We start from the raw sequence: 25,858 nt of genomic DNA, 5'->3' as shown, positions 1-25,858 counted from the left end.
AATGACCGATTAAACCGGAATTAAAGATAATCATTCCCTGTTTTTTTTTTAATGTTTCCAGGTAAATTCTAATGCGTCTTTTAACTAAGTCATAATGCAACACTATCATATTTTATTCGACATTATATTGGCAACAATATCTAAATATAGACACGTGAGCGCTCGCTTATCAATAGTGTGCGAGCGAGACATCCCATTTTTGAATAAAAGCGTCTCTTTCGAAACGGGAACAACGCGTGGTTCGGACGTCATCGCGTCATATCGTACTTGTTCGGCGATCGTTGCTCAGTACATGCGTCAACTTTCTTCCGTATAGTTCGTTGTGCGCATGCGCTAACTATGTCAAACGGCTGTCCGTGATTTTCACTATTTGTCATAACTTCATCGCTAGCTCCATTAATTATCTTCCAGTTACATTTTTAATTAAAAAAAAAACGTTAAAAATGCTATCTGATTACTCAGGTTTAGAGCAGTGCGGTATAGCTTTTATCATTTTGGTTTTGTTATATGTGCTTAGATTTTTCTTCAGACTTATTTATTTGTGTTATCTGGGCCCACCTGTGAATCAAGTGGATTTCCCATCGAAGGGGAAATGGGCTGGTGAGTAAATTCCTTATGTTATGTTTATTAAAAGATACCATATAAGGGTTAAAAATCATTCAATTTAATTACATTCTTGCAGTTTATTTTGATTAATATTAAAATATGTTATTCTGTATAAATATAATTATTTATAATTATTCAGATAAGTAAATATAGTATGTTTTATATCACAATCCCTATTTATTTTGTTCCACATTTTACCAATCCGTTGATGCATTATTGATTTTTAGACAGTTTGACCTTGAACTATCCTCTTCTGATACGCCTATAGAAAGCATCGTTCTATCTCTTTCTTACAAAGGGAAATACAGTGATAGCAGTGTTTTCAAACTGGTGTTTCTGCAGTGTGAACTCACAGTAAACATAAATCATGTGTGTTTGCTGGAGATGGATTTTTAAGAAGTAATTTTATGCCAATGGTTTGGAATTCCAGTGAATAATGTATACACCTGTTGCATGCAGTATGTTTAGTATGGGAAAATAGTTTGATAACCTAGATAACAGATTTAGGTTACATACGTACGTATATTTATGTAATACTAGCTTTCGCCCGCGACTCCGTCCGCGTGGAACTAAAAAAAAAACAAAAGTGAGTAGCTTATATGTGTTTGCAGACTATCCTCTACTTTTACACCTAATTTTATTGAAATCGGCGCTAATACAAACTATAACATACATCCATACTTTCGCATTTATTATATTAGCAAGATTATATCGATGTTCCTTCAACGGTCTAAGATAATAAACTAGTTAAACGGCAATTTATTCTGTATCGACCTGTTTTTATCGAGTTTAAAACACGGGTATAGATAAATTAGCTATAAATTGTAGAATGTTGTAAAATAGTTTAATTATTCCTTACAGAATTAAAACGTCGGGTATGTACGTACATACATATGTAATTCGAAAATCATTGGGTACAATGCGAGATTCGAACCCAAGAGCTGTAGATTCCAAGTCAAGTGCTTTAACCACTGAGCCACCGACTCTCTCATTTAAAATTATTTAATTAAAAAGTTTTTATTAAATGTAAATTTACTCGAATGTTAAGGATATCTGCAAGGTTATGTCTTATTGCAGTTTGTAATATAAAAATATCTAAATACGAAAATTCAAGTTTAGTATTTAGTTTATAATCTTGCTGGTGGGAATTTTTTTGCATTTAAATATCCAGCCAAAAATGTTACTGGCTGTAATTACCTTCATAATTATTTCGCGTATATGTTCACTGTTTATACACAATTATTGTTATTGTCTATTCATAATTCAAGTGGTATATTTTTTTATTTGCATACAGAGAAAAAATATGTAAAAAAATTACAAATAAAAATGTTGCCAAACTGCACAGCAGTTTGTTGGCGACAAACACCCATCTTACTTCTTACTAATATTATAAATGCGAAAGTTTAGATGGATGGATGGATAGATGGATGGATGGATGGATGGAAGGATGTTTGTTAGCGTTTGTAGCCTAAACGGCTGAACGGATCTCTATGAAATTTGGTACAGGTTTAGAGCATAGTCTGGAAGAACACATAGGCTACTTTTATCCCGCGAATAGTTACGGTTCCCGTGGGATTCATTAATTTAGTTTTTTAATGTTTACTCGATTATTCTGCAACGGTTCAACATATCTTATTATAATTGGGCACAGATATAAAACAAAGTGTGGAGTACACATGGGATAAGCTTCATCCCCGAGAAATGTCCGGTTCCCGCGGGATACGTAACTTTTTGTAATTTATATAGTTTGTATGTTTTCTAATACCACGCGGACGAAGTCGCGGGCAACAGCTCGTTTCTTATAAACATTAATCTTACTATCTTACTAATATTATAAATGCGAAAGTTTAGATGGATGGATGGATGTATGTTTGTTAGAGTTTGTAGCCTAAACGGCTGAGCAGATCTTGATGAAATTTTACGTAGATGTAGAGGATAGTCTAGAACACATAGGCTACTCAATTTTGTTTTTTTTTTAATTCCACGCGGACGGAGTCGCGGGCGAAAGCTAGTTTCTTATAAATATTAATAATATATAATCTTATATATTGTAAATCATTTTTTGTTATTTCAGTCTAGATTTTACATACTTTAGGCAAAAAATATTAGCGTAATTGTATTCTTCATTACAAATGAATGACTTCATAATATAATTAAATAACCTAATGTTGTAACCATAATTCTAAATTACTTTTAACAACTTGTGATTCCAATATATTAAATTCTTTATTACATTAAGATCGGTCGCACCGTTGACTATACTATCGCACAAGTGTTGTTTGATTGTCGATTATTTTGCAGCGAATTCAATTGTTGTACAACTAAGAATCGAGTGGTAAACACCTCCATATAAGCTTATAGGAATCAAAGCGAGACAACAGTTTTGCGATAGTTTAGTTTAGTTAAAAAAAGAATATTTGATTGAGCATTCTTTCTTTGAATTTTCAGTCTTGACAGACATGGTATTGAACTAGGTGCTGTGACTATATTGTACTTTGGTTTTGATAACCTCAAAAAAACTTCTTACTAATCATATCATACTTCATACTAATGTTATAAATGCGAAAGTTTAGATGTATGGATGTTTGATAGAGTTTGTAGCCGAAACGGTTGAACGAATTTCGATAAAATTTAGTATGGATGTAGAGGATAGTCTGGAAGAACACATAGGCTACTTAGTTTTGTTTTTTTTTTAATTCCACACAGACGGAGTCACGGGCGAAAGTATTATAGATGCGAAAGTTTAGATGGATGGATGGATGCCTGTTACTATGTGTATATGACTAAACGGAACTTCATGAAAATTGGCTCAAATATAGAACATAGTCTGGAGGAACGTATTTACTTAATACGTTTTTAACTCCGCGTAAATGAAGTCGCAGGCAAAAGCTAGTTTTAAATAAATTTTAATAATTATTGTTAAATTTTATGTATGTAGATTTAACTTTAAAAAAATTAGCATAAGTAAAGCATTTAATAAAAAAAGTTGTCCGCTTTTGACCACTTATTTCTTCCTGAATCAGGTTGTCGCAAGGTTGCAATACTCTTTAAGATATAGGAATTATTTACCCTTACCGGAAACACGAGTAGCCGTTCACCTCGCATGACGTTTGTCCTGCCTGGATGTTTATAGACCGAATACTGAAACGCCATTTAAATATGTAAGCGTCTTAAATGATAAGGTCACGCTTACAAATAACACATTTTCACGTATATCAGAAGTGGAGTTTTCAAGAATCGTTTCAATATTTGACCGTGAGGCTTTTTATACTAAGTTTATCACTTGTTCTTTGTCGTTACGTATTTTGCCCTTATGAAGGAATTCAATTACCTTACTTGCCTTGATCACAGAGAAACCTTTTGCTTTTATTAAATCCATACTAATATTATAAAGAAGAATTGTATTTATGTAGTGAATTATCTAAAAACTACTAGGCCGATTTCAAAAATTCTTTCACAATCAAAAAGCTACGTTATCAGTGAGTAACATAGGCTATGTTTTTTTTTAGTTTCATGCGGACAGTCGCGGGCAAAAGCTAGTACTTGATATTATGAAGAAGATTTGTATTTTTGTATGTATTGAAGTAAAGCAAAAACTACTCGGTCGATTTCAAAAATACTCTCACCATTAAAAAGTTACGTTATCAGTGAATGCATAGGGTGAGTTTTTAATTATTTTTTTAATATCACGCGGTCCATATTGTAATATTAATATTAATATATTAATTAATATAAAATTATAAATGTGAAAGTTTGGATGGATGTTTCTTAGAGTTTATAGCCTAAAAGGCTGAACGGATCTGGATGAAATTTAGTCTAGATGTAGAGGATAGTCAGGAAGAACACATAGGCTACTTGCTTTTGTTTTAATTACTGCCACGCGGACGGAGTCGCGGGCGATGGCTAGTTTTAATATAATGCACAAGGCATATATATCGCATATAATTCAAATTGTGTTGCAAACATTAATTACAAGTTGGTATGATACGCACTTAATTACACGGAAGGTAATAATCGTAGTTAAGTACGTTAAAATTCCAAGGTCAGTTAATTTATTATTTTACAACATTATACTTCACATGCCAACACACGTGGTTGCAAATTATACAGGTATTGTGCCTTTTTAATCCGATAGATAAAGTGGAATTATTCCTAACCGTCACCCCACTATGTCCCCACGTAGGTATAAATAGTTTCAACCGTCCCACCATCACCAATAAGGAGGCAGATGGAACCGTTATGAAATTAAATAAGTTCTAACCGTCACTTCGTCGCAAAAAGTGAGACGGATGAAACTTTATTCTCATCTGTCTCCACATGGGGACAGAGCGGGGTGACAGTTGGGAATAAACCATAGTGTGTACTCAAATAATTAAATTTACTAACCATATCGCATATCGTAGAACTGTCATTACAAGAGCAACAATTTACAATGCACTATGACAATATAACATATAGTGTTTGACCGAAGCATTGTGGTATTTTATTGATATGGGTAGAAAATAAACTTCCCCGACTATATTTCCATTGAGTTCCCTTTCGAGCACACACTTTTCACTAGACTATCGCACATCTGTTTAGTCTCACTTTGATTCCTATAAGCTTATGCGGATGTGCGATCACTACTCGATTTTTAGTTGTGCAACTAAACAGTTGAATTGGCTGCGAAACAATCGACAATCGCACAACATTTGTGTGATAGTTTAGTCAAACTTAGCGCCCGCTCTTAGTCAAAATGATTATGACGCGTGACGTATTCGAATTGTATAATATTTATTTTATTACTTGACGATTTAGTTTTATTATAATAGTATTTGGTGTTTTTACCTCGATTTTCCCTAAATGATTACTAATAGTCGATATTTGAATATAATCTGTGATTTATTCTTGTTTTCAAGGTTTTAAATAATAGATACTTTTAAAAACATTGTTTCCTTTAAGTGACAATCATTATTAATTTGTTGATGAAAAAATGTTTGTCGTAAATTTTTGTTGTGACCTAGAATTTTTTCGGTCGTTGACATTAAAATGGAGGCAAGCGGCTATATTGGAAACAATATGTTCAAAGTGCTTTATGTTAATAGAGTTGACACGCTTTTGCCAAGACCTATTGACTGATATACCAAAAAAAAACATTTTTTAACGTTAAAACGCGTGTATTTTTTTCAATAGGACATTAACAGATTATAAATCGACTTTAATTAACTAAATTTATACCTTATTACAACGTGTCACAGTTCAATTTAGATTGACAAATTAACTGTGGACCATTACGGTACTTTGTAAACGTAACTTTCACCTTCACACAGCCAAGTTCAAGGAAAACTGGTCTTTGGCGAGAGAAGTACAAGGTCGTTTATTCCTTGTACGATAGATACGGAAGTTAAACATTTGTTTTAAAGGTAACTTAATGACATTTCCTTAGTTTGAGAAAAAAATGTTTTTTTTTTTTAATTTGTGGTTTAATAAAAATCAATACTTGCTTGGGTTTTACGGCGAAGTTTTGTACTTCATTTTTTTATTTTTTGTTTTTTTTACTTGTTTTTTAAGTGCCATAAGAATTGTTTATCTATACTAATATAATAAAGGGTAAACACACACAACTTTGTGACGTGAGATGTCAGCAATCACGGCATATTTTTGAATAATCCTTTCTTTAATAAAAAGCACTACGCTTAGGACACGCTTTAGGCTATTTTTTTCACGCTATTAAACTTAGGGGGAAAATACTTTTGGGAAAGGGACCATAAACTACAAGCTGCCAACATTACGGAAGCAAAGTTATGGTAACGGTAATTTTGACATTTGCAATTGAGAATTGGACAAATGTAAACAATAATTTTTTTTTTTAAATAATTCCATGCGGATGAAACCGCACGGGATAAGCTAGTTATTTATATTCACATGTCTCTTGTTTTGAATGTCATATTGTCAAACCGGACTAAGTTAGAGAGCTTGTTGTTTCTTGTTTTAAAAATTACCATATTTGCATTAGGTCGTTGACTTGAAAACCGCAGGACGAATCAATAGGAACGATCTTAGCACTCTTATGCAAAACACATACTAAATAATTTATTACAAATGCGTGAATCAAGGCACTTTATTTGAATTAATTTTGATCGACTCCGAGAATATTGGATACTAGCTGTTGCCCGTGACTTCGTCCACGTGAAATTTATAGCCTATGTTACTCGGCGATAACGTAGCTTTCTAAAGGTGAAAGAATTTTTTAAATCAGCGCAGTAGTTGAATTATTGCAATAGATACAAAAATACAAATCTTTCCTTTTTATAATATTAGTGTAGATTGAAAAAATGGCTACGTATATCCTGTTATTTGCAAAAAATGTAACTCTTTTTAAATTCGTTATGGCTGTTACAAAAAATCAATTACAATAAGATTGTGGATAGGAATCGGTTTCAAGGTTAGCTATTTACATATTTCTTTACGATAAGTTTTATAACACGTGTAAAATATGTACGCACTATCTGTCGCCCGCGACTCCATCCGCGTGGATTAAAAAAAAGCAAAAGTGATTAGCCTATGTGTTCTTCCAGACTATCATCTACATCCATACCAAATTTTATCGAAATCCGTTCAGCCGTTTAGGCTACAAACTCTAACAAACATCCATCCATCTAAACTTTCGCATTTGTAATAGTAGTATGATAGGCGTAGTCAGTTTATGATCTAGGTAAGTCTAAAGGGGGGGGGGAGGGCAGCTAGTATATTGTGCTAGTATAGTGATATGATCAAGAAGGGAGTGATGACTGAGATGACGGATGATAGAGTGTTTTGGAGAACGAAAACCCGGTGCGCCGACCCTACGGGAGTAGGATAAGGCAGGGGAGATGATGATGGAGTGCCAAATGTGTCAGATTAAAAAAATACTTATATCAAAGTTTAAAAAGATATAGTTTAAAATAACGGACGTCCAAAAAGTAAATTAAAATCTGCAATATAAATATGTAGCGTTTGATAAAACTAAACTGATGGCTTTGTTTATGGACGGGTTTAAATTTGATAGGATCGAGTGGCGCGCTTCGCTACGATTGGAAACGAATTAAAAATGATTGCTTTGCAGCCTACAAAAATAACCAACGAATGTAACAAAATAATATTAAAAACTACATGTAAACATTATCGGATTTTTCCTTGTTGCTTAAATAATGCAATATTATAAAAATACCCGCATCACAGGTCCCTGAGAAATATATGTCAGGGGAGCGACGAGAGCGGCAGAAGCCGCAAAAAAACAAAAAAAAAATAATGCAATATTTATTGAGACTATCGTGTTTGGTAATTGTAGAAAATTTAACATCAACATAATTAAAGAAAACAGAGCGCCAAATATCATCGTTACCACCTTGATGGTTGGCATTCCACAACGATGAGGTTTTCACGTACCTTCTTACCTTGTACAGCCGCGTTGTGGAATACTCTGTCCTCAGCGGTCTTTCTTTCCAAGCAGTTACGACTTAGGGTCCTTCAAGAAAAGAGCGTATTCCTCCCTTAAAAGCCGGCAGCGCATCTGCAGTTCCCTTGGCGTTGCAGATGTTTATGGGCGTGGGTACTTGATACCAAGCGATCCGCTGCTCGTTTGCCCGCTTTTTCTATATATATAAAAAAATCAGTCTCTAAATAGGGAGCTGTAATGTTAGCTAGTTTAAATAATCGACATAGTAGTTGAAGTTTAACATAGCACAAAAACATTGTTCATAAAACATTTCTACCGGAAATGAAAGTTTCCACGTGTGGTAAACTTATATAGGAGTTTCCAGTATTCTTACAGTCGCACCAATCATCGTTCAGCTTTGGAACTCGTTAACAGTTCGCAACGAGGAAATGTTGCAACTCACAAGCCCGAGGGGTTTGCCTCTTTGACTTTTACTTTATTTGCACTCGGCTTATCGACGTGTTTCTAAACTCCCCTTTGAGGGTTCCCTGAACGATGTATCAAGCACGTGCTTTCCAAGTTTACCTCTTGTTTGTAATGTTAGTTACGTACTCGTAAATGGCTCGAAGAATTTTTGAAATTCGAATACCAGTCGAGTAGTGTGATCACTGATCGTACACACTGGCGCACTAAGACTGGCTTCGAAACTACTTAGGTAATTCCTTAGTATAGATTTATTATACTAAATCTACAGTTAGTGGTCATGACCACTTAGTATAATACCCGTAATTCTTCTAGATATAATCTGTGTCTTCGTTAATTGTTTCTAAAACCATTTATAAAGGTGTGCACTCATTAAATCTCAAAAATGTATGTTAAAAATCTATAAATTTCTCAAATGACGCAATAACATCCCATAACAGACCATTCACGTGTCAGCTTAATGTGTCAACACCCTTAGAATTGCGCGTCGCATTTTCACGTGCCTCTTGGAGCCATTAAAACTCCAGTAAATTACGTGCTTTGATCTTAAGTAAATACTCCAAAGCGTCTCGACTATGTAAGAAATTTCATTAACTTTTAGATCTTCGCTTTATTTTGAATTATGTTATCTTTTAACAACACGGCTTTCATAATGTGCAATATATTTCCCGTTGGAATTTCGTCAAAAGGGTTGGAGACTAAGTAATTACGAGTATAACCAGAATTTCAATTAATTTCTCCAAGTCCTGCTAAAATTCCACTGCATATTATAACATTAAATTCTAATAGAGTGCATATACAATGATTATACCTACATTAGTTATTGTGGAGTAAAAAAATAATTAATAACATGTAAATAACCCTTGACGCGTAATCTATACGTTTCTGATCTTTAACCACAAATATCTTGTTATTAAAGATACCAGCAATTACGGGAATCGACATTTGCTTAATAAAATGAAAAATAAAACATAACAATATGATTCTTACTGTAATCGCTCTTAATCTTACTCTAACTAATATTATAAATAAAAAAAAATGTGAAAGCTTAGATGGACGGATGGATGTTTGTTAGTTTATTGCCTAAACGGCTGGACGGATTTCGATGAAATTTGGCATAGATGTAGAGGATATATGGAAGAGCACATATGCTACTCATTTTTGTATTTTTCAATCCCACGCGAATGGAGTCGCAGGCGAAAGCTAGTGTATATATAAAATAATTAGTTATTATTTTCTAAATATAAGTGAAGTTCCATCACTGAGCAAGAACTTCACCTTAACAATGAAGTTTTCATATTATCCCACAAGATAAAAGAGTTTTCACATTTATTGTATGTTTTGTTTCAGTTATTACCGGATGTACTGATGGCATCGGCAAGGAATACGCACATCAGGTATGATTTACAATGTTAGCATGATATACAGTGTTTTTGGTAATTAGATGTATTGCCGTTAGAGGGTAATAGAGGGGATAATTCGTGATAATTTTGACCCCTATGTGCATTATCCAAAAGTTAACCGTTTTCAAGTAATCTTGATTCAAAACTTTATTTAAAAAAAAACTATCATTTATAACTAATTTTTTTCTTTGGATTTATAAAAACCATTAAACACTGATTATTATACAATATAAAAACATAATTTATCTGTCCAAATTTAAAAAATGCGAGCTAAAGAAACATTTTACTTCAATATTTTTCGAGAACCTCGTCCATTGAAATGCCTTAAAAACGAAAAAAAAAATATGGAACTTGGTCTGCTGATTTTTTTTTAAAAACATGCCCGTTTCCTTAGCTCTCCAAAAATTCATAATAACCAGGAACTTGTCACAAGGCCACTGAAATAAACACAGGATTTCAATGGAATCGGGCGGTATTCGTACTCGAACTAAAGTTACGGTTAGTTTTTAAAACTCTAATAAAAGTAATTAAAAACATTAACAAACGTAAAATAAACCAATATATGCAATATACCCCTGTATATTATGAAGGAAGAATTGCATGTGATTAGGAGAGCTTTAAATGTAAGGGAGGGTACATTAATAGGGGTGTATCTAGAAGTAGGCAGCGTGAAAGGTGGCATGATCAAGAAGGGAATGATGACAGATGACGGAGGATAGATTAAATTGGATGATGAAAATCTGATGCATCAACGAGAAATGAGTGAGATGAAAATTGGGATATGAAATTTGTGTTATTTTGTTTATGTCGTTGTTGTTGTTTGAAATTATAATTCATACTGATATTATAAATGCGTAAGTTTAGATGGATGGATGTTTGTTGAAGTTTGTGGCCATAACGGCTGAACGGATTTCGATAAAATTTTGTATAGATGTAGAGGGTAGTCTGGAAGAACACATACGCTACTTTGCTTTGTTTTATTTGCACGCGGACGGAGTCGCGGGCGAAAGCTAGTATTTTTTTTATAAAGAAACACGTAGAAGTAGTAAGGAGATATTATTTAACGATTTTTCACGTTTTTATATGTTTACTAGCTTTCGCCCGCGACTCCGTCCGCGTGGAATTAAAAAAAAACGAAAGTGAGTATGTGTTCTTCCAGACTATCCTCTACGTCTATGCCAAATTTCATCAAGATCCTTTCAGCCAGGCTACAAACTCTAACAAACATCCATCTATCCATTCATCCATCCATTCATCTAAACTTTCGCATTTATAATATTAGTAAGAAGTAGGATGTATTCGTAGACTTTCGTATATGTAATATTTCCTACTAATTTAATAGGTTATTTTATATTCAAGGTTGTATATTTGATATCCATTTATGCGTGACTTTTTAAAATGTACATATTCACATTTACGTCAACGTGTTTGAATTGCAGATATGTATTTAATACGATGTATTACTGAAAAACGGTATTTTAATACGGTAAATAAAATTTTTTTAATAAAAAGTTTTTTACCTTTTACATACTGTCTTAAATACTTTGACCATTATATGACTAGACTCAGCAATTTGTCCGCATGAAAAAATATGAAATATTACCGTCGAAGAAATTATATTTGCACATCATTTGAAAAGTAATTATAGAATAGAGCGAAAGGCCTTTGAGATTTTCCTTTGAAAACGGGAACATCATCAAGGGACCTTTTAACTGACATAGGATTAATAAATATTCAAAGCGTTTGAGGTACGTGCCCACCGCAATTTATTTATAAAATTAAATATTTACTAAAGATTTTCCTGTATAAAAAGACTCTCATGTCTGGTTTTTCTTGCAATCTTATCCTGGAATGACTGACTTAACAACCAAACTACCATAGTACTAGCAGTTTTCAGCGACACCGTCTGCAACTATCTGTGTTTACATGTAATAAAATTGGAATGTCTTGTAATATAATATCAAAAGACAAATTTCATATGTCGGAAAGTTAATTTTCATTGAAGGGAGCTGATATAGAATGCTATGCGAAAGTTTAGATGGATGGATGGATGTTTGTCAGAGTTTGCAGCCTAAACGGCTGAACGGATCTCGATTAAATGCGGAAAAAATGCCTATGGTACTTATTTTATCTTATTATTGGGTAGACGAAGTCGCAGGAAACAGCTAGTTTTTCAATAAAATCAGTAATTTACGAATATCTTTAACTTAATGAATAATGTTTTTGTATTAATAAATAGTTTAATATTTGCTCATATAATCTTGTACGTTTACTCAAATGGCAAACAATGAATACACTATTATAAATAAATGTACCTTTGCTCCTTGTTAAACATTCTATAACAAATATTGATCAAGCCGTAATGTAAATAACGCCATTTTGCCTTCTCGGTGTATTTGAATACAATTCGTATTTAGATTTGTTTGTTCGATTAATGGAAGTATGATGTGGCGATTTTTAAAATACATTACTTTTATTTGCTTTTTTTTATATTATATGGTGGCAAACGAGACAGTGGCCATCTTAATACACCGAAAAGGAGAAGCGAGCTGGCCATAGACTGCAGATGTGTTGCTTACCCTAAATTGACGGAGGAAGAGATGCATATAAAGAGGATAACATTTTATACATTAGGCCGGGATCGTACTACGCTTTGCTAGAACACAGATACACGACAGATTAGTTAATAATAAGCTGGTCCATACAAACATTAACACAATAGTCACTTTGATTTAATCTTACTAATATTATGAATGCGAAAGTTTAGATGGATGGATGGATGTTTGTTAAAGTTTGCAGCCTAAACGGTTGAACGGATCTCAATGAAATTTGGCGAAGATATAGAGGATAGTCTGGAAGAACACATAGGGTACTCACTTTTGCTTTTTTTTAATACTACGCGACCGGAGTCGCAGGCGAAAGCTAGTGATTTCTTAAATTTTTGTTTGATAATTATCAGTTAAGGCCACTTTACATTCTGTTATAACAGTATAGAGTTAACAAGATGCACATTTTGCTGCGAATGATGACCTAGAATAAATAAAAATCCTGGAATAGAACGCTTTTATTCAACTTATTCATGAGTTTCAAACACGTTATTGAATATCATTTTTTAAAGACAATCAAAGGTATGACTGTATGAGCAGTGAAAACGGACACTAATAGCACGTATTTTTCAGCTGGCAAGCCGCAGCTGTAACATCGTGCTGATCAGCCGCTCGATGACAAAACTGCAGGATACTGCCCAGGAAATCGGTAAATAATTTGAACTTTTCCACCTTTAATTTCCATTTTAAATGTCTCACAGAGTGTCAACATGTCGGTTTGCTAGTTTATTTAAAACGAAAAATTGTTATGGCATACATGTTAAAGTAAAAGGTAAAAAATGGACCACCATTTGTGGGCGAAAAACATAACTCATGTTAACAGGAGGAACTAACTTTATACAATGAAAATCTAGCTCATAATGTATAATATCATATTATCGAAATGTTTTATGGACAATGAAGGTGACTTCGATGCTATATTTGTTTGTACAATGTATTTGTTCTTGTAGAAAATAAATACGGCGTGACAACAAAGATCATACAAGTGGATTTCACCGAAGGCGAGGAAATATATGACAAAATAGAAAAGGAGATTGCGGACCTCGAGATTGGTACCCTGGTTAACAATGTGGGCGTGTCCTATCCTTACCCGGAATACTTCCTGGACATACCCGATCAGTGAGCGAATAAATTTATGCCTCTAACAATCTGTCTGTCACAAATACTATTTTAATATATACAAATATAATAAAGCGTAAACACACACTACTTTGTGGCGTTAGATGTCAGCAATCACAGCATATTTTTGAATAAATGTTTTCCTATGAATAGCATAACACTTACTACACGCTTTAGGCTATATATTTTCACGCTATTAGGGGGTAATTGAATTGCAAAAAAATATACATGTGGGAAAGGGACCATAAACTACAAGCTGCCAACATTAAGGAAGCAAGGTTGTTATGGTAATGGTAATTTTGACATTTGCAATTGAGTATTTGACAAATGTAAACAATAAAATAAAGTTTTTATAATTTCGTGTGGATGAAGCCGCACTGGAACAGCTAGAGTTTTAATAAAAAGAAAATCGATAGTGCAAATGCAAACAGTGCTGTGGGAAATAGCACTTAAATAGCGCTGTAAAGTTTGTTAAAACTCGACACTGAGATCCTCTTGCACCTGAAAGTTACACTGACGTTGGAATTTTTAGAGAAAATATTTTCAAAGCCGGGCGGAGTATTTCCACCTTATAAGTGTTGGTGAATTGAAATATTATTCGAGCTATCGTCGCCTTATCGAGCGAGCGTTATTTGTGCTGCTTCCCTTCCGATATTACTAACGCCTTACCTGCAATCTATATTCTGTACTCTATTTTTATTATTCACACCTTTGAGTCAAAATACATTTTAAACATTTTCTAATATTAGTACTATTTTATTCGTAGGATTTTAAATACTCTCCCTAAAATGACCTTTTAAGAATGTGCATGTGGTTTTTAATATTGCGTGTCGTGTTAATTTTTTTAGGGTCAGTGTGTTTGCGTTTTGCTCTTTCCATTTAAAACACGTATTTAGTTGATTTTCGATTGATATGGTTTAATATTTTATTTTTTATAATAATATAAGGTGGCAAACGAGCAAGCGGCCGCCTGAATACGCACAATGGAATGCGACCGCTGCCCAATAAATATCCGCAATTGCAGATGCGTTGCCTACCCTTCGTTGACGGAGATAAAGACGCACATAAAGAGGTCATTTCCTATTCATATGCGTCTCCTCCACCGTCAAATCCACTTTTCCTTCCCATACTTTCCGCTTAAAAAAAGGGTGGAAAGGGAAAGGGACTAAAATTAGGCCTCCGTCACCACACTCATCAGACGAAACGCAGAATTGCTTCCACTTCACGTGTGTCTTCTGTGTGGTCGTTGTATTACACCGGGCGATCCGTCCCATTCGTGCGAAGATGTTAAAGCGGGTTCTACCACTGTAGAAATTACCTGACTTTATACAATTTTGTAACGCAAATTGAGACGAATCTAACTATTGTTAGCTAACACTATAATCTCTCAGTAAAGCATTACTAATAAAACCAGGGTCTAACGATACTGTCATTACTCGGGTTACATTACAAATGTAAGGTATAGTTAATTATATTAATTAAAGTAGCTATCATCTCGGCATTACGAGACTCCTGGGAGACGGATAGGCACTAATTAAGATAGGACTTACCGTACTTACTACTTAAATGTACTTTAGGGTCATAGTTGTTTAGCCGTGACATTTGCTTATCAACGTCTTATGAAGGTTGTTATTATTGATATTCATTTTGTTTTATAATTATTGGCTGTTCCAGTGCGACTTCTTCCGCATGAAATTATAAAAATTTTGTTTGATTGTTTTCATTTGTAAAATTCTCAATTGCAAATGTCAAAATTGCCGTTGCCATAACAACCTTGCTTCCTTAATGTTGGCAGCTTGTACTTTATGGTCCTTTTCCCAATTTCTTTACCCCCTAAGTTTAATTTAAACTAAAGCGTGTCGTAAGCGTAGGGCTTTTTATTAAAGAAAGAATTGTTCAAAAATATGCTGTGATTGCTGACATCCTACGCCGAGAAGTAGTGTGGGTTTACGCTTTATTATTAGTATAGATATAGATGTAAGGAAGTAATATCATAGATTTATTTACCGGTAACTATGTAGTTACAGTAATTCAAATTCTCATCAAGTATGTGTCCCCACTGAGGGGTCCGGGGCCTACCCTAAGTTTGTGTGGCTAGGCCTTAGTAAACCTCGCTGGCCCATTGCGGGTTGACTTCACACATATCTTTGAATTTCTTCACCGTAAGAACGTCGGGAAATTATGTACACATGAAATCTGTAAAATCGAAAATCTGTACATGGCGAGATTCGAACCCAGGACCTGTGGATTACAAGTTAAATGCTCAAATCTCAGCCACTGAACCTCTTATTTAAATTAGGGTTTGTACAAATTACGATAGGTCTCTGGTTGAATGCCAGTTTAAAGTCTTTCCTAGGGTCAAAGTTTCATGATTTTGTTCAGGACTAAAACCGTGGATAACATAATAAAGGCGAACTGCATGCCGGTGACCCGTATGACAAAGATCGTCATGCCTGGTATGAAGGAGCGAGGCGGTGGTGTGATCGTTAACATTGGCTCCGCATCCTCGGCTATACCAAGCCCTCTGCTCACCGTTTACGCTGCTTCTAAGGTAAGAATCAACTGACTCCAAAGTTAGTTGTAAGATTTTTATCTGACAATCGTTTTGACTAATTTTAGTGTAAATAGGTTTCGGTTGAAGATATTCCGCATATAATTTTTGTAAGCTTTGTGATATTTCATAATTTAATTGAAATTACCAAGGGTATAAAATATAGTCTTCAAAATGTTGATTCAAAAATTCTAGGTACCTTAGTTACAGCAGTATCTTTTTTAACTTATTCGACAAACTTGTTTACAGTACTATTGGAATCTTCTTTGGACACCGTTAGTCTCTCTTCAAGGGAGATAACTAGCGCTTTTAATGTATGTTAGCTTTGGCTTGCGATTCCGTTTGTGTGGAATTGAAAAATCTAAAGAAAGTAGCCTATATCTTCTTCCAGATACTACATAATATTTATTCGAAATACTTTCAGCCGTTTAGACTATAAACTCTAGCATCCATCCATTCAAAATTTTGAATTCATTAATGAGATTAGTAAGGTAGTAAGATTTTTATGATGAAAATATTTGTTTTATGCTTCAAAGTGTAAAACTACCATTTCTTTGTCTATTTGATTACATGACTGGAATGGCTAACGATGGTCAAATCCATTTGAGGTAAGAGTTCTAGGTAGTCTCTTGTTGTTGAGGCTTTCTGTCACGCTTTTCTTTCCTCTTCGATGTCTTCTCTTTTAGTTTCATGTTTATCGGTGTTTAGAGCCCTTTCAGGATGCGAAGGGCTTCTGTGTTCTCCAACGTAACAGATTGTAAAATAATTCTATTCCCTTGCAGGCTTATGTTGACAAGTTCACGGAAGGTATCAATATGGAATATAGCAAATACGGTATTATTGTCCAATGCGTATTGCCCGGTTTCGTCTGCTCAAATATGTCAGGGATTCGTCGAAGCACTTTCTTTGCACCTACCGCTAAACAATTTGTTAACTCCGCAATCAGACTCGTGGGAACAACGTGCAGAACAAATGGGTATTTTCCACACGCTTTGTTCGTGAAGACTCTCAACGCGTTACACGCTCTAACAGGACCCTTCCTGGTCTGGCTCGTCACAAGATCTATGGAAAACACGCGAAGAAAAGCTATGAAGAAGTATAAACAACAATAATTTTATTCACTAACCTTAGTGTTATTAGTAAAATATGATCTCTATCTGACCTTGTCTATACATGTGAAAAATAATTTATAATTCAAATTTGAATATCAATTGCTTTGTAATTTTCACACGTTTTACATAACAATAGAAACCTACGCTTAAGATCGTAACTGGTTTTTTGATTGAAATTGGAATATCTTATTTTTTGTTTTTAATGTACATTAATTACTTTTAAAAATATATATTTTTTTGTTGTGATTTTAGGTGCAATCTAATGGACAAGTTTATTTAGAGATCATTTTAGTCGAACTAATGTGTATTGAATGTAATATTACCTCTATGTGTAAAGCTACGTAAAACTCTTTGCCGGAAATATTTTGCATTACTCCAAGTCGATTGATTTCCTTTAATTTTGCTTATTATTAATTTATTTTCTTCTAATGTTTCCGCATCTTATTTCCGGCGTGTATTTAAATCTTTTAAACATTTTAATTCCAAATTCAAATCTTTTAATTTATTCAAAATATTCGAGGCGTTAACGTTGACTTAAAACATTAAAATCGTTATTACTTAATCTATGTCATTGTTTTATTTTTAAACAAATAAATAAGCAATTTTCTTTTGTTTTACTTTTGTTATCAAATGACATCTATTTGACGGTGACCTTGACCAAAGGTCATCTTTATATCTCAAAAATGTTTAAAGGATTTAAACTGCATGTGGTTGTTTTTCCGAAACCGTTTATTATAGCTGTTATATAATAAACTTATAGTACGTATACATATATAGACGCATGCATATCCTATCTCTTGCATGATATTTCACTTTTTAATACCAAAGATTAATATTTTGTATATAAAAAGTGCAATGAAATATAGTAAATGTAAGTTATATTAAGCAGGCTGTGCTTATTGCTCGCATTTTCCTATATTTAAGTTTTTTTACTTAGATAATTATTGGGTTTAATTTAGGTTTATGTGAATTTTAAATTAACTGCCAAACTGGTTGCTATGTTAACTTAGTTTTAATTGGGGTATTTTTATATTTTATTGCAGAGAGAAACTAGATTTTAAAAATACAAGAGGAAGTTAATAATAAACGCTGTATAATTTGATTGTCATTAGCTAGATTAATTTAATATCTTGCCTAAATGGGTTTCCCAATTTTGCCATTTTACATATGAATATTTTACTAAGAAAACAACGTAATTAAATATATATTCTAAAAGTATTACATTTGTCTTGATGAGTAGTAAATAATTCAAACATATGAATGTAGAAGGAAAATCCCAGAAATGTATAAAAAATAGGTGTCTATAACTATTTTAAAGTCGTAGAAAAATAGCAATTCAATGTTGTCAAGGTTTCCATTATACAGTTAGTTTCCATTGTCTAAAGATACGTAGAAAAAAATGTCTATGATTATTTTAAAAGAATGAGTGTGACGACTATATGAAATGACATTTCATTTACAGTTAGCGTGGATTTGGTTTATTGTATAGATTGTAAATATGCACTGTCTTCAGAGGGTATTGGAAAATGTGATTTAACACCTTATGCTTCGGTTGGTTTTAGAATAAGCAACGACTGGTTATTTGGTAAGGATATGACAGTGCATTATAATTAATATGGGAACTGTAGAGAAATTATAAAAATAAATATGCTTTAGCAAAATTGTCTTTCAATTATTGTAAATATGCTTTGTTTCATCACAATGTGAATAAGGGCCCCTACACACTATACCATAAATTGGCAGGTTCAGAAGTATGTTTGGTTACTTCACCTAACATTATTATCGACCGAATACTGAAACTAACTTTGAACATTCGTTTTAAAAATTTTAATTAAGAGGTTAAGTGTGACCTTATCGTTTAAGAATAACATATTTAAATGTCGTTTCAATATTTGGCCGTATGTAATGATATCAAATTAAATTATGTAGAACATACATATTTTACAAATTTAATAAACTCTGTCTCGTTAAGGAAGTCGTGAACATAATTATCTTGTAATTCTGTAGGATTGTGAGTTCGTATACAAAGATCTTTGGTTTCAATAATTTGTACAGATACGGTGATGGTTTAAGTAAAGTAAGTATATGTAAATACTGTATATTTAAGTTATATCTATACTATCTAATGCCGCGACTCCAAACTCATGGATTAAAGTAAGTAGCCTGTGTTCTTTCAGACTATGTTCTCCTCTATGCCAAATTTCGACTTAGGGTCCTTCAAGAAGCGAGCCTACAATTTCCTCAAAGACCGGCAACGCATCTGTAGTTCCTCGGGTGTTGCGAATGTCCATGGACGTCGTTGACCACCTCTGTGTTACTGTCGCTCGTTTGCCCCCTTCTTTTAATCCGTTAAGCGGTTCTACAGATACCTTCTAACAAACTTCTATCCATCTAAACTTTTGCATTAATGATAGTAAGAAGTATGGCTATAAAATAAATTGTAGAATTTATAAAAAAGTAGCCTATGTGTTTTTCCAGACTTTGCTCTACATCTATGGCAAATTTAATTAAATTCCGTGCAGCAAACAAACTAACTAACATCCATCGAAACTTTCGCATTTATAATATTACGATATGATGAATCTTATAGCATGTAATATAGAAATACACATTAACAACTATGATATTAATAAAAAGTTATATCTCCTACAAATTTTGTAAACTATGTTAAAGTATTTTTAAAAAAAATTAATATTTTAAAAATGCTTTCTTGCAGGAGAGGAAAATCGCTTGTCTCAAATGCATGACGCGGTCTACTAGCGTTATACAAGGAAAATTCAAGTTGTTTTTGTTATTAATAATGTTATATTATTTATTAATTTTCGTTTCATTTTTCCTTAGTTTTAAAATTGCTGAAACAATGTTTTAAAACTTTAGAAATTCACCTACACACAAGCACTACCTTTCGGATAAAAAAAGAATTATCAAAATCGGTACACTAGCGGCAGAGTTATGCTGTAAGACACATAAAAAAACATAAGGACTAGTACCTCTTTCTTTTGGGAAACTCTTATAAATGTCGATATTCGAAATGGCGGACGCTTCGCCATTTTGGCGGATTCACGTGGCCGCTTGCTCGTTTGCCTTTGCCACCTTTTGTTATAAAAAAAAAACGTTCCGGTACAAACGTGATATGAATGAAGTGAATTTGATTAAAGAAATTATGGGTTTAAAATATAATATTCATTATTAATAAACTAATACACCCTGTTCACAATATATTCAGGTATTCAATTTGCATATCTATTTGTTTTTTTCCCTTGTAAGTTAATTACGTGCATTAACAATTCAACGCAGATTTGCGGGCGTTTTGTTTTTTATTTTGTCATGCTAATTCCGTTTGTACCGGCCAGGTATAACAAACGAAGGGATACTGTTGGATTTTATTTTGATGTCAATGACACAGTATATTGGTGTCTTTAAAAATATTTTAGACTAGCTGTTACTCGCGACTTCGGCCAAGTGAAATAAAAATATGACCTATGTTACGATAACGTAACTTCTAATGGTGTAAGAATTATTAAAATTGGCCTAGTAGTTTTGTATAGTGAGTTATTTCAATACTTACAAGTATACAAATCTTTTCTCTTTCTAGTAATCTTAATAGCAAAGAACTAAAAATTACTATAAGCACAGATGTACGCATTTTTAAATTATTAGTATTAAATGAGCAAGCGGCCGCTGGAATTCGCCGGAATAGCAAAACGACAGTTGCCCATATACATAATTGTAGATGCGTTTACTAATTTTATTAACTCACAGAAAGAGGATATTACTCCTACCAATGCGTCCCCTTTACTGAATACATTTATGAAGAGGACTAAAGTCCTCCGACACGCTAATACAATGGAAACAGAGAGGCGAAAGAAATGTTCCAAAATTGCGATAAATAGAAATCCTTAATATCTACCAAACCCTGTAGAGTACGAGCGTGAGTATATGCTTTTTTGAAACCGACATCTCAACATGTCATGACATTTAAAAACTTGCCTATGGTTTACAGTAATTTTTAAATGGACGCTGGCTGGTTACCGTAAATAAAAAGTTGTTTTCCGTCTATGGTTAACATATTGACAATTGACAATGACATGTCAACAACATGAAGAAAATTAAAAATAAAGGCTAATAATATGAAATAAAAACGATATTCAAAATGTAAAGTTTATCAGAATCATGAGTAAATTGAAATCTTCAAAGAAGAATGTTCGCAGTCCACAGGAATTTTGCGTAGACCTAAATCAAGTGTTAGTGGTTCTAGCAACTGTAGTAATTCTACTAATTCTATGGCTACTAGTGTGTCATGTAGTGGATGGAAGATGATTATCGAAGAGAACTGTCCATAACTAGAATTAACAGCTAAAGTAATTGAAAATACCTTGAAATTGATGGATCATGTGTCAACTCGATATAACCAAGGTTCCTCACGATTATTTAATGGAAGAACGCTAAAAATGTAGACTCATTACATTGTAATATAATAAAATGACGTTAATCAGAAATATAAATTTTATTTGACTGGTGAGTTATGTTTTAAAATGTTGTGTATTTAAATACAGTACTATGTCATAGTATTTTATTTTATTTTTTTTACTAGCTGTTCCCATGCGACTTCATCCGCATAAAATTATAAAAAATTCATTTTATTGTTCACATTTGTCAAATTGTCAATTGCAAATGTCAAAATGACATGACATCTCAAACCATGGCAACTTTGCTTCCTTGATGTTGGCGACAACTTATGGTCTCTTTCCCACATTGGGGTTTTTATCCAAAATTTTACCCCCTAAGTTTAATAGCGTGAAAATATATAGCCTAAAGCGTGACGTAAGCGTAGGGATTTTTATTAAAAAAAGAGTTATTGGAAAATATACTGTGACTTCTGACATCTTAGGCAACAAAGAAGTGTGTGTTTACGATTTATTATAATAGTATAGATTAGTGCGTATAGCTTGTTCATGTATGTTAAATTATGAGGTCTACGTTCAGTATTGGACGACCTCAGGTGATGGCAATGATAGTGATGATGGAATTAAAACAGCGATTAGTTAATTTATAGAAACTACCTGTAGCTCTCGACTTGGTCATGTTACTCACTGATAACGTAGCCTTTTAATTATGTCAGATTTTTTAAAAACAGCCCACTAGCGTTTTGAGTTATTTCAATACATATTAAAATACAAATCTTTCTACTTTACTATATTAGTAAAAAAGTATAAGATGACTTTCAACGTGTTATAAAACTACAAATAATTTGTTCTTATATTTTTTAAAAATTAAAAAAGTTCGGACAGGTATACATAAATCAAATTAATTCTAAACATACGTTTCCGAGCAAATTGTGGGGGACCGCATATTTTGAGAACACCACAGACCCAAATGAAAACGTAATTGCAATCCTCGTTTTAGCGCTTCGTCTACATTTAAAATTCGGAACGCTTGTTAATATTATCAAAGGGGACGGTTTTATACAGGGGAAAAGCTGGTGAACATTGTCAGCCTTCATAAATGTATACATACACTTTGTTAAAATGTAATTTGATGCAACGCGATTAGATCTAAAACTTTTTTTTTGTATAGCAGCATTGTATTGTTTTATATCTATGCGTGTTGTCAAACTATACTACTCCGAGAAATGTAAATTGTAATATGTAAAAGGTGCCTAAAATCTACAAAGCAAAAAGTATTTTTCATATTAGACCCGCACTAGCCTTTCTTTCTTATTTCTTTAACATCGAACAACCGGAATTTGTTAAGAAATCTTTCTATTTCACGCCTATGAGAGGTTTTGATGTTTGCTATTTTCTATCGCCTATCTTCAGTGCTATCGATTATCCAATTTTAGACGATATTTTACTGGTACACTTGCAGCACTTTAGTTTTTAACTCACTGGCTGCTACCTGCGACTTCGTCCACGCAACATTGATATAAAAAGTAACCTATAACATGCCCGCCTATGTCCGGTCGAAATCGGCCCACCCGTTTCGGAGATAACCCGGAACAAACGCGGCCTGCGGACAGACAGGCAAAACAAATTTAAATGCGAGTTTCGTTATCAGCAACGCAAATATGTCATCTTCCCTAAATCTGGAATTTTTCTTTTGATATTACGGACACTCTAATTTTGTTATATTTATGGATAAAGTGACGCTTATAACGTTTAAAAATTAAATAAATACCCTTAATTTATAACAGGAATGATATTAGCTAGGGGTTGTCTATGCCTCAACGAGCAGGAATAATATGCTTCGTATGCGCAAGTGACAACTTAATTAAGTTCCCTTGATTTCCATTAACACGGTATAAGGATTTAATTAATAAGAAATTATATGAAATATTTTAAAAAGAATAATTAGGATGTTTTAATTTTTTTTTCATTAATGTAAATATAACCTGTCGTTCTTTAAAAATTAATTATACAAGTATTCTTTTTGTTTTTCTGAACTGCGCTTTGATATCTTTTTTAATTTCAAACTTTACGCAGATTCTTTTTTTAAGCATAAAATGTATTGTAACGCATCATCTAAATTGTATATTAAAGTTGTAACATCAAAGAAAATTTTACGCAACACTTCCTGTGATAAAAGATGAACATGAAAAGATGGTATTCATATTTCCTGCTCAATGGAGACTGAATAAAAATATAATAAGTATGCATAATGTTGATAAAATACAAATGGTTTAAATATTTTTTGTAGCTCAACTCACTGACCAAATGATCTAAATTAACAATTTATCGTTCAAAAACCACGCAACCGTATCTTTTTTTTATAGAATAATTTATAATAAACTAGCTTTCGACCCCGACTTCTTGCCCGCGGAAGGAAACCAAAACAAAAGTAAGCCTATGTGTGTCCCAGGCTACCTTTACATCTATACCAAATTTCATTAATATTCGTTCAAAATTTTAAGCTTCAAAGTCTAACAAACATCCATCCGTCTATCCATCTAAACTTGTATAATATACTACCCTTCGCCCGTGACTCTTTCCGCGTGGAATTAAAAATAATGAGTAGCCTTTGTGTTCAACCAGACAATCCTCTACATCTATGCCAAATTTAATGGATATCTGTTCAGCCGTTTAGGCTATAAACTCTCAAACATCCATCTAAACTTTCGCATTTATAATATTAGAAAGAAGTAAGATCTATCTGTTATGTAATATGCAAAATAATATACAATTTTTTAAAGTTAGCAAAAGTAATTTGATTTTATTCAGTCTATGTTTTTACCTCCAACATTGTTTGAAATTTTAACTTTACAGTGTAAACGTGTTATAAACTCGATGATGACGGCAACATCACGTTCTTCTGACTTTTAGTGGAAATTTTAATTAATCTTCCGACCGGGTTTTTAATTTTCGATGCAATACCAACGAGTGCTTGAACGAAATGGAATTTTCATCACAATTTTAATAGGTATGTCTTGTAACAGATGCTTGTAAAATTGAAATGATTTTTACATAATGAATATGGGATTTTGACATGAAAAAATTATGTATGCAGTATTAATATTTCGTACACATGATGTATTTTCCTTACTAATAAAGCACAATATTAAAAATTTGTCTCCCTGTCCTCTAAGACGCGTTTCTTCCGAGTTATCCCAGGAACGGTTGGACCGACTTTGACGGGTCTTAAGGAGTGTAGTCTAGCTAGATTATTGTTTTCTAGAATTTTGTTGTTTTGTCGTACTGACGGAAAATTGATAAATATTAACATGGTTTTTCACTGATTTTAATATTTGTCGTTAATAAAAAACAATTGATCAATTAACCTTAGGTTAATAGTTTCGCTACCAAAGGTTCCATCTTAATATTCGTCCACCTTATTTCATTTGGAGTGAAAACTTGATGAAAATTGTTTAGTATATTTATTGCTCACTTTGTCTTCATTCAGAGGCGTCGTAACAGCTTCGTCTAAGATGCAATTTAGCTTAAATGCTCTTTTGCTCAGTCCAATATGTTACAGTGTAATAAATAGATATATCTTAGAGTAATTTAATTAAACGCTAAGTGTAAGTTTAGTCTTTGTTTAGGTGACGCTTATGTGATCACTAAATGAGTGGGTGGTAATTATTTTTATAAAACACCCAAATGAGATTGGCTGCTTACGTATCTTTAAAATTAAATTAAAACAAACCATTTAAGAATAAGAGTAGAAATATAAGGGTAATAAAACACATGTTAAGTTTATAATCATTTTTCAAATAGCTAAGTACATTTGTAAAAAATATTGCTGGTTATAAGAGCGTGCAAACACATTTGATTAAACTATCGCAGAACTGTTTAGTCGTGCTTTGATTCCTACGAGCTTGTGGAGGTGCGCACACTACTCAATTTTAGCTGTACAACTTAATTTTTGTACAAATAAAACAGTTGAATTGGCTGCGAAACAATCGACAATCGAACAACAGCTGTGCAATAGGTTTTTTTTATAATACAAGGTGGCAAACGAGCACCTGAATTTACCGAATTGGAAAGCGACCGCTACCTATAAACATCCGCAATTGCAGATGCGTTGCCTACCCTCAATAGACGGAGGAGGATACGCACATTAAGAGGACATTTCCCCTTCCTTATGCG

The 25,858-nt window shown here is 33.2% G+C and overlaps 1 protein-coding gene across 2 annotated transcripts; it reads left to right on the top strand.

Annotated features, from left to right (window-relative positions):
* Window positions 1-276: 276 nt before the first annotated feature.
* Window positions 277-20,095, top strand: LOC106109691 (very-long-chain 3-oxoacyl-CoA reductase). Of its 2 annotated transcripts, XM_013291281.1 has the most exons (7): window positions 277-600; window positions 9,836-9,882; window positions 13,068-13,143; window positions 13,445-13,613; window positions 15,996-16,164; window positions 16,947-17,260; window positions 19,993-20,095. In XM_013291281.1, exons 1-7 carry the CDS (start codon window positions 444-446, stop codon window positions 20,021-20,023), a joined length of 963 nt encoding a protein of 320 aa, XP_013146735.1. In that variant the 5' UTR covers window positions 277-443; the 3' UTR covers window positions 20,024-20,095. The 2 variants fall into 2 exon arrangements, with proteins under 2 accessions (XP_013146735.1, XP_013146744.1); XM_013291290.1 differs by lacking the exon at window positions 19,993-20,095 and having other exon boundaries at window positions 16,947-17,802.
* The last annotated feature ends 5,763 nt before the right edge of the window (window positions 20,096-25,858 follow it).

This window comes from Papilio polytes, unplaced genomic scaffold (assembly GCF_000836215.1).
Source record: "Papilio polytes unplaced genomic scaffold, Ppol_1.0 DF824269.1, whole genome shotgun sequence".
NCBI lineage: Eukaryota > Metazoa > Arthropoda > Insecta > Lepidoptera > Papilionidae > Papilio > Papilio polytes.
Note: the sequence above shows the minus strand (reverse complement) of the source record. Positions and strands in the feature narration are given on the sequence as shown.